The sequence below is a fragment of the Salvelinus namaycush genome, chromosome 6 (assembly GCF_016432855.1).
Source record: "Salvelinus namaycush isolate Seneca chromosome 6, SaNama_1.0, whole genome shotgun sequence".
NCBI classification, from domain to species: Eukaryota; Metazoa; Chordata; class Actinopteri; order Salmoniformes; family Salmonidae; genus Salvelinus; species Salvelinus namaycush.
Genome location: NC_052312.1, coordinates 50,104,632 through 50,117,452, shown reverse-complemented (window position 1 = coordinate 50,117,452; position 12,821 = coordinate 50,104,632). Strand labels below are relative to the sequence as shown.

At 49.4% G+C, this 12,821-nt stretch overlaps 1 protein-coding gene across 1 annotated transcript in view; it reads left to right on the top strand.

The window, feature by feature from the left end:
* The first annotated feature begins 982 nt into the window (after window positions 1-982).
* The window catches only part of LOC120049181 (thyrotropin-releasing hormone-degrading ectoenzyme-like), a 51,746-nt gene continuing 39,907 nt past the window's right edge, over window positions 983-12,821 (top strand). The window contains exon 1 of the mRNA XM_038995408.1: window positions 983-1,659. Within this exon, the coding sequence (XP_038851336.1) occupies window positions 983-1,659 (677 nt within the window). The remainder of the gene's footprint in view (window positions 1,660-12,821) is intronic.

Genomic DNA, 12,821 nt, shown 5'->3' with positions numbered 1-12,821 from the left:
TTCTATCCATCCTACAGTATCTCACCAAGCGAGGAGATGAGCCCGCTATTCTGCACGGAGGGAGGGAGAGCTCTCCTACTCTGTCCTACTGCGCATTTCGCAATGATCTAGGTCTATTTGTTCTCTGGCAAAGCAAGAGGGGAAACTCATTCGCTCTCTGTCGTTGGTAATTGTTTTTTTCTCCTAACTGGTTGAAATCCGTGGTGAGTTCCTTCTTACAAGAAGAAGTAGGCTGAGATTCATACGGCGCTGAATGAGAGAGAGAGAGAGAGAGAGAGACGGCGAGAGAGAGAGAGAGAAAGAGAGAGAGAGAGAGAGAGACGGAGAGAGAGAGAGAAAGAGAAAGAGAGAGAGAGAGAGAGAGAGAGAGACGGAGAGAGAGAGAGAGAGAGAGAGAGAGACGGAGCGAGAGAGCGAGAACGAGAGAGAGAGAAAGACGGAGCGAGAGAACGAGAGCGAGAGAGAAAGACGGAGAGAGAGAGTCCTTTATATTGTAGATGTGGGAGAAGCTCTCAATATGAGCACACAGCTCGGAGGGTGAGGACCATCAGTAACAGCAGCATCAGCACCAGCAGCATCAGTCCCCGCGATGGATTGTGTTCTGTGCAACACTTTGTGTGCGCGGAGATTGAGGCCGTGAAGGCAGATAGATAACAATGTGGATAGCAGATTAAACTCAAACACTCGTGCTTGTGATTTAAACCTTGATTTCAATCTACCAGGAAAGTTGATTTTGGCCACTTTTATGATTCCGCGTCGCATTGCTACCGCCGGGCACTTCAACAGGGCATCAGCCGTGCTCATCTCCGCGACACATTTACGACTATTCTAAGTGGCAGCTATTACACCTGACTGATGACACTCTGTTATCGGGATTTCGTTTCCCTTTTGCGCCCGGACCCCAACCAAACCTCATATTCTGATTCGGCAGAGTATGTCTTTGGAGGATAAGCTTGGCAACAAGGGCTTATCATTCACTCCGATGGGGATAGAGGATAATAACATGAGGAACGGCAGAGGCCTGTCGGACCAATGGGCCGATAGCATGGTGGTTCGGCCCCGGACCACGGAGCGAAGCATCACCGTCCACAAGAAACTGGTCCTGGGGTTCGCCATCTCCATCCTCACCCTCATCGTCGTCACGGCCATCGCGGTTCTCCTCAGCGTCCGGTTCGAGGAGTGCGCCGGGGAGAGCAGCTCACGAGGGGCCAATGGCTCTAACGCCAAGTTCAACGGGTCACGGGATGGAAACGGGAACCACAAAGATGAAGAAGCCCAGCCGTGGAGACACCTCCGGTTACCGACATCTCTCCGGCCCCGGCACTACGACCTGCGTCTCTCAGTGAACATGGATAACTTTACATTCTCCGGGGAAGTGAACATTGAATTCGAGTGTGTAAACTCTACCAAATTCATAGTGCTTCACACGGACCGCCTCGAGGTGGAGAAAGTGGCGGTTTACTCGGATAATAAAAAACCCGGTGTCATGAGAATCCACCGCCAATTCCATTACCCAGGCAACCAGGTTTATGTGATCGCTTTACACAGGGAGCTGAAGCCCATGAGGACGTATAAAGTAAACATTACTTTCGACGCTCAAATAGAAAGTGAACTCCTGGGATTTTTCCGCAGCTCATATATTCTGCAAGGAGAGAGAAGGTAACCATTTACATTACAGTTACGCTATGCATCCACACCCCATGGCAAGATGACGTGTGAGTTAGCATTGTGTTTGTAGCCTGTACAGTCCACTAGCCTTATTTGTTCCCCCCCCCCCCAAATGAAACGGTTTAGACATTATATTACAGAGTAGCCTTTGCTTTTGAACACGTTTTACGCTGTCATGTCTGGCTCTCAACCCAAGTGCCTACTACAAAGCAGTGTGTAACGCTGTCAGCTGAGTCCCACAGTAATACGCGCCCGTTTTGTGCTTCTAGCCCCTTTAAAACATGTTGTTATGTATCCGCTGATAACCAACCATTAGTATGTGTGATTAATGAGGGACTGCGCTAGCCTGTTCAACTCTGACACCCTCTGGTGGCATTTTCTAAATTAAGCATAACAATGTATAATACCCCGATAAAGTACGTTTTGGTTTCAAAACGATACGTCCTACAAAAGATACCAACAGCCTAGAGCAATGTTTGTGAGACAGGGAAACGGTGATTGTGAGACAGGGAAACGGTGATTGTGAGACAGGGAAACGGTGTTTGTGAGACAGGGAAACGGTGTTTGTGAGACAGGGAAACGGTGTTTGTGCGACAGGGAAACGGTGTTTGTGAGACAGGGAAACGGTGATTGTGAGACAGGGACACGGTGTTTGTGAGACAGGGAAACGGTGTTTGTGCGACAGGGAAACGGTGTTTGTGCGACAGGGAAACGGTGTTTGTGAGACAGGGAAACGGTGATTGTGAGACAGGGACACGGTGTTTGTGAGACAGGGAAACGGTGTTTGTGCGACAGGGAAACGGTGTTTGTGAGACAGGGAAACGGTGTTTGTGAGACAGGGAAACGGTGTTTGTGAGACAGGGAAACGGTGTTTGTGAGACAGGGAAATGATGTTTGTGAGACAGGGAAACGGTGTTTGTGAGACAGGGAAACGGTGTTTGTGAGACAGGGAAACGGTGTTTGTGCGACAGGGAAACGGTGTTTGTGAGACAGGGAAACGGTGTTTGTGAGACACGGAAACGGTGTTTGTGAGATCCCGAAAACGGTTCTCACAAAAAACGTTTGTAAATTCCAAACGATTTGAAAACAAACTGTTATGACCCATCTATGAAAAGCCTCCCTCTAACACGCACCTGTTTTGCTCTATGATGACGCTCACAAGCCACACAAGAGTCGTTAGAAGGTAATGGGTTCATCTACATATAAGACCATAGAAAATCCCAGGACATAGTTTCTATAATACTGTAATGGGTTCATCTACATAGAAGATCATAGTAAATCCCAGGACATAGTGTCTATAATACTGTAAGGGTTAATCTACATAGAAGACCATAGTAAATCCCAGGTCATAGTGTCTATAATACTGTAAGGGGTTCATCTACATAGAAGACCATAGAAAATCCCAGGACATAGTGTCTATAATACTGTAAGGGTTCTTCTACATAGAAGACCATAGTAAATCCCAGGTCATAGTGTCTATAATACTGTAAGGGTTAATCTACATAGAAGATCATAGTAAATCCCAGGACATAGTGTAATAATATAATACTGTAAGGGTTCATCTACATAGAAGACCATAGTAAATCCCAGGACATAGTGTAATAATATAATACTGTAAGGGTTCATCTACATAGAAGATCATAGTAAATCCCAGGACATAGTGTCTATAATACTGTAAGGGTTAATCTACATAGAAGATCATAGTAAATCCCAGGACATAGTGTCTATAATACTGTAAGGGTTAATCTACATAGAAGACCATAGTAAATCCCAGGACATAGTGTCTATAATACTGTAAGGGTTCATCTACATAGAAGATCATAGTAAATCCCAGGACATAGTGTCTATAATACTGTAAGGGGTTCTTCTACATAGAAGATCATAGTAAATCCCAGGACATAGTGTCTATAATATTGTAATAAACTCATGTAGTTTCTGTCACAACCTCCACACAGTCGTCACCGACTAGTTGGATATTCATTTCCCACTGAGCAAACACTTTCTGTACTTACAGCACTCTTATACATTACATTTGATAAAGTTTTTACTCGGTGGACCTCTGTCAATAAAACTCATGAATGTAACTGTTTGTCAAATAGTTTTTGCCTTGGTTATCATGATTTTTGTTGTCGTTGGCAAAACACGTCAATGGTGAGGCTACTGTAAATATGAGGGCAGACTAAGCAGATGAATGAAAGCAGTGAATTTCTGCTTTTTCACTGTGGGACCAATGGAGTTAAACAAGGAAACTATTTAAAGATAAACACTGACAAATATATATTTACATGTGTTACTAATTATACTGTACCCCAATTGGCCTTTCATGCCCGATCACACATTCAGTCGATCTAGTCCTACTTCTGTTGATTTCTAAACCAACATGTTTCCTAAATTGATATTTGCAAAGAAGTGCCTTAGTGAATGAGTCTGTTTGTAGCTGCAGTGTTACTTTACATGGAGTAACATATTGACATCGGCAGTCATTTCAGAATCAAATGTAGAATAAATAGCCAGATAAGCGCTCTCAGCAGTAAGCCCTTCCGGGAGCCTCTGTCCAATATTCACATTCAGTGGTTGAACACAAACCGTGACAACGCTGCAGTCTGTTTTATTGGACTCATAACGCATCATCGTGTAGTGTAGTGTTACGGCCACGTCCTCCTCAGACCTCACGCCATACAGCACCGTATCTGCAGGCCTCAATCAACCAAGGTACCAGGACCTTGTTCCATTGGTCAGTCAGTTATTCTATAAGACCCGTGCAGCAAGACCTTGTTCCATTGGTCAGTCAGTTATTCTATAAGACCCGTGCAGCAAGACCTTGTTCCATTGGTCAGTCAGTTATCCTATAAGACCCGTGCAGCAAGACCTTGCTCCATTGGTCAGTCAGTTAGAAGGTCAGGGCCACCCACATACAAACACACAGACACACAGACACACAGACACACACACACACACACACACACACACACACACACACACACACACACACACAGACACACACACACACACACACACACACACACACACACACACACACACACACACACACACACACACACACACACACACACACACACACACGTATTGACTGGACCGCAGTCAGTCAATAGGCCAATGGGTGTGTCAGTCTGGCCATGTGCTGCAGATACTGCCTGTGTGTGTGTGTGTATGTGTGTGTGTGTGTGTGTGTGTGTGTCATTTACCATGAGCAGTGGAAGTTGGTGTGTGTGTGTGTGTGTGTGTGTCATTTACCATGAGCAGTGGAAGTTGGTGTGTGTGTGTGTGTGTGTGTGTGTGTGTGTGTGTGTGTGTGTGTGTGTGTGTGTGTGTGTGTGTGTGTGTGTGTGTGTGTGTGTGTGTGTGTGTGTGTTAGCTTTATCTGACTTGTATCTGATGACTTGAACCACCAACTTCTGTTCTGTGACACTTCAAAATAACAAAGTGTGCGTCTCAAAGGGCATCCTATTTCCTTTATAGTGCACTTATTTTAACCAGCCATAGGGTCACTATTTCTAGAAATAGGGCGCCATTTTGTGAGCCACGCTGATCGTCAGTGTCATGTCAGGTTACCGTCATCTGAACTCTGCATATTGAACAAGGGCTCCCAGCAGCAGGTCGGTCACACAGCCACACGCCTAACAACACGCCTAACAACACACCTAATATCCACACGCCTAATATCCACACGCCTAACATCTACACGCCTAACATCCACACGCCTAACATCCACACGCCTAACAACACGCCTAACAACACGCCTAACAACACGCCTAATATCCACACGCCTAACAACACGCCTAACATCCACACGCCTAACAACACGCCTAACAACACGCCTAACAACACGCCTAACAACACGCCTAACATCCACACGCCTAACATCCACACGCCTAACATCCACACGCCTAACAACACGCCTAACAACAAGCCTAACAACACGCCTAACAACACGCCTAACAACACGCCTAACAACAAGCCTAACAACACGCCTAACATCCACACGCCTAACATCCACACGCCTAACAACACGCCTAACAACACGCCTAACAACACGCCTAACAACACGCCTAACAACACGCCTAACAACAAGCCTAACAACACGCCTAACAACACGCCTAACAACACGCCTAACAACAAGCCTAACAACACGCCTAACAACACGCCTAAGAACACGCCTAACAACACGCCTAACAACAAGCCTAACAACACGCCTAACAACACGCCTAACAACACGCCTAACATCCAGCCTGGTAAAATAAGTGACTTGGTGACTTATACCGTACGTTCAGCCGAACGCTGCACCGGGGCAGCTGGGGGATCATTACAGGACATGACTTCAGTGATTTGTAAATCAATGCTAATTACACATGATTGGATCGACCGTGACGACAAACAGAGTTTTCGTCGCAAATGGAACCCTATTCCCTTATATGGTGCACTACTTTAGACCAGAGCCCTATTCCCTATATAGTGCACTACTTTAGACCAGAGCCATATTCCCTATATAGTGCACTACTTTAGACCAGAGCCCTCTACAGTAGTACACTACTTCATAAGGAATAGGGTGCCATCTGGGATGCAGGCAGACAACGTGTTTCAGAACAGAGGTACAGGACAGGACATTAGGTTTTAGTACTGTAACAAATAGTTTGCATAACAGCCATCGTAATATTGGATAAATATTGATAGATTTTATATAGAGCTTTTACATTCTAGTTCGATGCTCAAAGCGTTTTATAGTGTAAGGGAGGGGGACAGTAGCCTGAGCGCCAGTCTGTTTGTGTTATCATGCCAACTCTCTGTCACAGCTCCCTGTCACAACTCCCTGTCACAACTCCCTGTCACAACTCCCTGTCACAGCTCCCTGTCACAGCTCCCTGTCACAGCTCCCTGTCACAACTCCCTGTCACAACTCCCTGTCACAACTCCCTGTCACAGCTCCCTGTCACAGCTCCCTGTCACAGCTCCCTGTCACAACTCCCTGTCACAGCTCCCTGTCACAGCTCCCTGTCACAGCTCCCTGTCACAGCTCCCTGTCACAACTCCCTGTCACAACTCCCTGTCACAACTCCCTGTCACAACTCCCTGTCACAGCTCCCTGTCACAGCTCCCTGTCACAGCTCCCTGTCACAGCTCCCTGTCACAACTCCCTGTCACAGCTCCCTGTCACAGCTCCCTGTCACATCTCCATGTCACAACTCCCTGTCACAACTCCCTGTCACAACTCCCTGTCACAGCTCCCTGTCACAGCTCCCTGTCACAGCTCCCTGTCACATCTCCATGTCACAACTCCCTGTCACAACTCCATGTCACAACTCCATGTCACAACTCCCTGTCACAGCTCCCTGTCACAGCTCCCTGTCACAGTTCCCTGTCACAACTCCCTGTCACAGCTCCCTGTCACAGCTCCCTGTCACAGCTCCCTGTCACAGCTCCCTGTCACAGCTCCCTGTCACAGCTCCCTGTCACAGTTCCCTGTCACAGCTCCCTGTCACAGCTCCCTGTCACAGCTCCCTGTCACAGCTCCCTGTCACAGCTCCCTGTCACAGCTCCCTGTCACAGCTCCCTGTCACAGCTCCCTGTCACAGTTCCCTGTCACAGCTCCCTGTCACAGCTCCCTGTCACAGCTCCCTGTCACAGCTCCCTGTCATGCCATGTTTAGCTTGACAATCGATGGAGTTGGCGAGAGCACAAACAGATCTGGGATCAGGCTAGGTGAACTCAAAGTGCTGTATGTGGTTAGTTCCCATCCCTGTCCATTCCCACTGATACTTCCCCCGACTGTCTTGTCTAGTGAGCCAGAAGTCTTTACTGTAGGAGAAAATAGTGTTTGCTCTGCAGCGTGCAGGCGTTTCCCAGACCCAGCCCAGCGAGGCTGGAGATGGTCCAGTCAGCGTGCAGGCGTTTCCCAGACCCAGCCCAGCGAGGCTGGAGACGGTCCAGTCAGCGTGCAGGCGTTTCCCAGACCCAGCCCAGCGAGGCTGGAGATGGTCCAGTCAGCGTGCAGGCGTTTCCCAGACCCAGCCCAGCGAGGCTGGAGATGGTCCAGTCAGCGTGCAGGCGTTTCCCAGACCCAGCCCAGCGAGGCTGGAGATGGTCCAGTCAGCGTGCAGGCGTTTCCCAGACCCAGCCCAGCGAGGCTGGAGATGGTCCAGTCAGCGTGCAGGCGTTTCCCAGACCCAGCCCAGCGAGGCTGGAGATGGTCCAGTCAGCGTGCAGGCGTTTCCCAGACCCAGCCCAGCGAGGCTGGAGACGGTCCAGTCAGCGTGCAGGCGTTTCCCAGACCCAGCCCAGCGAGGCTGGAGATGGTCCAGTCAGCGTGCAGGCGTTTCCCAGACCCAGCCCAGCGAGGCTGGAGACGGTCCAGTCAGCGTGCAGGCGTTTCCCAGACCCAGCCCAGCGAGGCTGGAGATGGTCCAGTCAGCGTGCAGGCGTTTCCCAGACCCAGCCCAGCGAGGCTGGAGATGGTCCAGTCAGCGTGCAGGCGTTTCCCAGACCCAGCCCAGCGAGGCTGGAGATGGTCCAGTCAGCGTGCAGGCGTTTCCCAGACCCAGCCCAGCGAGGCTGGAGACGGTCCAGTCAGCGTGCAGGCGTTTCCCAGACCCAGCCCAGCGAGGCTGGAGATGGTCCAGTCAGCGTGCAGGCGTTTCCCAGACCCAGCCCAGCGAGGCTGGAGATGGTCCAGTCAGCGTGCAGGCGTTTCCCAGACCCAGCCCAGCGAGGCTGGAGATGGTCCAGTCAGCGTGCAGGCGTTTCCCAGACCCAGCCCAGCGAGGCTGGAGATGGTCCAGTCAGCGTGCAGGCGTTTCCCAGACCCAGCCCAGCGAGGCTGGAGATGGTCCAGTCAGCGTGCAGGCGTTTCCCAGACACAGCCCAGCGAGGCTGGAGACGGTTCAGTCAGCGTGCAGGCGTTTCCCAGACCCAGCCCAGCGAGGCTGGAGACGGTCCAGTCAGCGTGCAGGCGTTTCCCAGACCCAGCCCAGCGAGGCTGGAGATGGTCCAGTCAGCGTGCAGGCGTTTCCCAGACCCAGCCCAGCGAGGCTGGAGACGGTTCAGTCAGCGTGCAGGCGTTTCCCAGACCCAGCCCAGCGAGGCTGGAGATGGTCCAGTCAGCGTGCAGGCGTTTCCCAGACACAGCCCAGCGAGGCTGGAGACGGTTCAGTCAGCGTGCAGGCGTTTCCCAGACCCAGCCCAGCGAGGCTGGAGATGGTCCAGTCAGCGTGCAGGCGTTTCCCAGACCCAGCCCAGCGAGGCTGGAGATGGTCCAGTCAGCGTGCAGGCGTTTCCCAGACCCAGCCCAGCGAGGCTGGAGATGGTCCAGTCAGCGTGCAGGCGTTTCCCAGACCCAGCCCAGCGAGGCTGGAGATGGTCCAGTCAGCGTGCAGGCGTTTCCCAGACCCAGCCCAGCGAGGCTGGAGATGGTCCAGTCAGCGTGCAGGCGTTTCCCAGACCCAGCCCAGCGAGGCTGGAGATGGTCCAGTCAGCGTGCAGGCGTTTCCCAGACCCAGCCCAGCGAGGCTGGAGATGGTCCAGTCAGCGTGCAGGCGTTTCCCAGACCCAGCCCAGCGAGGCTGGAGATGGTCCAGTCAGCGTGCAGGCGTTTCCCAGACCCAGCCCAGCGAGGCTGGAGATGGTCCAGTCAGCGTGCAGGCGTTTCCCAGACCCAGCCCAGCGAGGCTGGAGATGGTCCAGTCAGCGTGCAGGCGTTTCCCAGACCCAGCCCAGCGAGGCTGGAGATGGTCCAGTCAGCGTGCAGGCGTTTCCCAGACACAGCCCAGCGAGGCTGGAGATGGTCCAGTCAGCGTGCAGGCGTTTCCCAGACACAGCCCAGCGAGGCTGGAGATGGTCCAGTCAGCGTGCAGGCGTTTCCCAGACCCAGCCCAGCGAGGCTGGAGATGGTCCAGTCAGCGTGCAGGCGTTTCCCAGACACAGCCCAGCGAGGCTGGAGATGGTCCAGTCAGCGTGCAGGCGTTTCCCAGACACAGCCCAGCGAGGCTGGAGATGGTCCAGTCAGCGTGCAGGCGTTTCCCAGACCCAGCCCAGCGAGGCTGGAGATGGTCCAGTCAGCGTGCAGGCGTTTCCCAGACCCAGCCCAGCGAGGCTGGAGATGGTCCAGTCAGCGTGCAGGCGTTTCCCAGACACAGCCCAGCGAGGCTGGAGATGGTCCAGTCAGCGTGCAGGCGTTTCCCAGACACAGCCCAGCGAGGCTGGAGATGGTCCAGTCAGCGTGCAGGCGTTTCCCAGACACAGCCCAGCGAGGCTGGAGATGGTCCAGTCAGCGTGCAGGCGTTTCCCAGACACAGCCCAGCGAGGCTGGAGATGGTCCAGTCAGCGTGCAGGCGTTTCCCAGACCCAGCCCAGCGAGGCTGGAGATGGTCCAGTCAGCGTGCAGGCGTTTCCCAGACCCAGCCCAGCGAGGCTGGAGATGGTCCAGTCAGCGTGCAGGCGTTTCCCAGACACAGCCCAGCGAGGCTGGAGATGGTCCAGTCAGCGTGCAGGCGTTTCCCAGACACAGCCCAGCGAGGCTGGAGATGGTCCAGTCAGCGTGCAGGCGTTTCCCAGACCCAGCCCAGCGAGGCTGGAGATGGTCCAGTCAGCGTGCAGGCGTTTCCCAGACCCAGCCCAGCGAGGCTGGAGACGGTTCAGTCAGGTTCTGTGGTTTTCCCAGACACAGCCCAGCGAGGCTGGAGATGGTCCAGTCAGGTTCTGTCGTTTTCCCACGGGGTCACCATCATCCCAAACACACTTAACGCCCTTCACCACTGTCCTAATACCTCCTTCCATCTGCTGCCTCCCCCTGCCTCACCTCTGCTCTCCTTTCATCTCTACAATAAGAGTAGCCTGCTGGGCCTTTCAGCCTCTGACAACCACTCTCTCTCTCTACTGTCTCTCTCTACCTCTCTCTCACACTCTCTCTCTACTGTCTCTCTCTCTCTCTATCTCTCTCTCTCTCTCTACTGCCTCTCTCTCTCTCTCTCTCTCTCTCTCTCTCTCTCTCTCTCTCTCTCTCTCTCTCTCTCTCTCTCTCCCCTCTCTCTCTCTCACACACACACAATATCTCTCTCTCTCTCTCTCTCTCTCTCTCTCTCTCTCTCTCTCTCTCTCTCTCTCTCTCTCTCTCTCTCTCTCTCTCTCTCTCTCTCTCTCTCTCTCACACACACACAATCTCTCTCTCTACCCCTCAGCCGCCTGTGAGTATTGTGCCTGATTTTTCTCTGATTTTAATGGTTTAGGGAGTGAAATCCAAAACCTGATACAAACTTTGCTTTTCCTTTGAAACACTTGGAGACATGGGGCTCTTTTGGTTTTCAGCCACAGAGCAGCACTCCAAGGCGGTGGGAAGTTGGCTGGCAACTGATAGAATGGAGAAATGGAGGGATGGAGAAATGAAATGATGGAGGGATAGATAGAGAGATGGAGAGATCAAGGGATGGAGGGAGGCGGTGAAGGAGTGATCATAGGATGTAGGGAATGGAGGGATCAAGGGAATGAGAAATGGAGGGAAGGCTAATGGAGAGGGAGCTTAATTGCCTTTTTTAATTGATATTGAGATGATTGTTCAGGCAGCGTGAGACCTAGATTAGCTTAGTCATTGAAACAGCGTCGTGTTTATGTCAGGGAATACATTTACGCCGTGTCTCCATTCCATATGCCTTCTTCACAAGGGTCTGTGTGGGATTATCATCTGTTCTGTACATTCATGAGTTATGAGAAGAGAGTTCCGTTATACCAGAGTTAAGACAGTATAGAGACGAGTACTGTTATATCAGAGTTAAGACAGTATATAGTAGAGTACTGTTATATCAGAGTTAAGACAGTAGTATATAGTAGAGTACTGTTATATCAGTGTTAAGACAGTATATAGTACTGTTATATCAGAGTTAAGACAGTATATAGTACTGTTATATCAGACTTAAGACAGTATAGAGTAGAGTACTGTTATACCAGAGTTAAGACAGTATATAGTACTGTTATATCAGAGTTAAGACAGTATATAGTAGAGTACTGTTATACCAGAGTTAAGACAGTATATAGTACTGTTATATCAGAGTTAAGACAGTATATAGTAGAGTACTGTTATACCAGAGTTAAGACAGTATATAGTAGAGTACTGTTATATCAGAGTTAAGACAGTAGTATATAGTAGAGTACTGTTATATCAGAGTTAAGACAGTAGTATATAGTAGAGTACTGTTATATCAGAGTTAAGACAGTAGTATATAGTAGAGTACTGTTATATCAGAGTTAAGACAGTATATAGTAGAGTACTGTTATATCAGAGTTAAGACAGTAGTATATAGTAGAGTACTGTTATATCAGAGTTAAGACAGTAGTATATAGTAGAGTACTGTTATACCAGAGTTAAGACAGTATATAGTAGAGTACTGTTATACCAGAGTTAACACAGTAGTATATAGTAGAGTACTGTTATATCAGAGTTAAGACAGTAGTATATAGTAGAGTACTGTTATATCAGAGTTAAGACAGTATATAGTAGAGTACTGTTATACCAGAGTTAAGACAGTAGTATATAGTAGAGTACTGTTATACCAGAGTTAAGACAGTAGTATATAGTAGAGTACTGTTATACCAGAGTTAAGACAGTAGTATATAGTAGAGTACTGTTATATCAGAGTTAAGACAGTAGTATATAGTAGAGTACTGTTATACCAGAGTTAAGACAGTAGTATATAGTAGAGGACTGTTATACCAGAGTTAAGACAGTAGTATATAGTAGAGTACTGTTATACCAGAGTTAAGACAGTAGTATATAGTAGAGTACTGTTATATCAGAGTTAAGACAGTAGTATATAGTAGAGTACTGTTATATCAGAGTTAAGACAGTATATAGTACTGTTATATCAGAGTTAAGACAGTATATAGTAGAGTACTGTTATATCAGAGTTAAGACAGTATATAGTAGAGTACTGTTATATCAGAGTTTAGACAGTATATAGTAGAGTACTATTATATCAGAGTTAAGACAGTATATAGTAGAGTACGGTTATATCAGAGTTAAGACAGTATATAGTAGAGTACTGTTATATCAGAGTTAAGACAGTATATAGTAGAGTACTGTTATATCAGAGTTAAGACAGTATATAGTAGAGTACTATTATACCAGAGTTAACACAGTATATAGTAGAGTA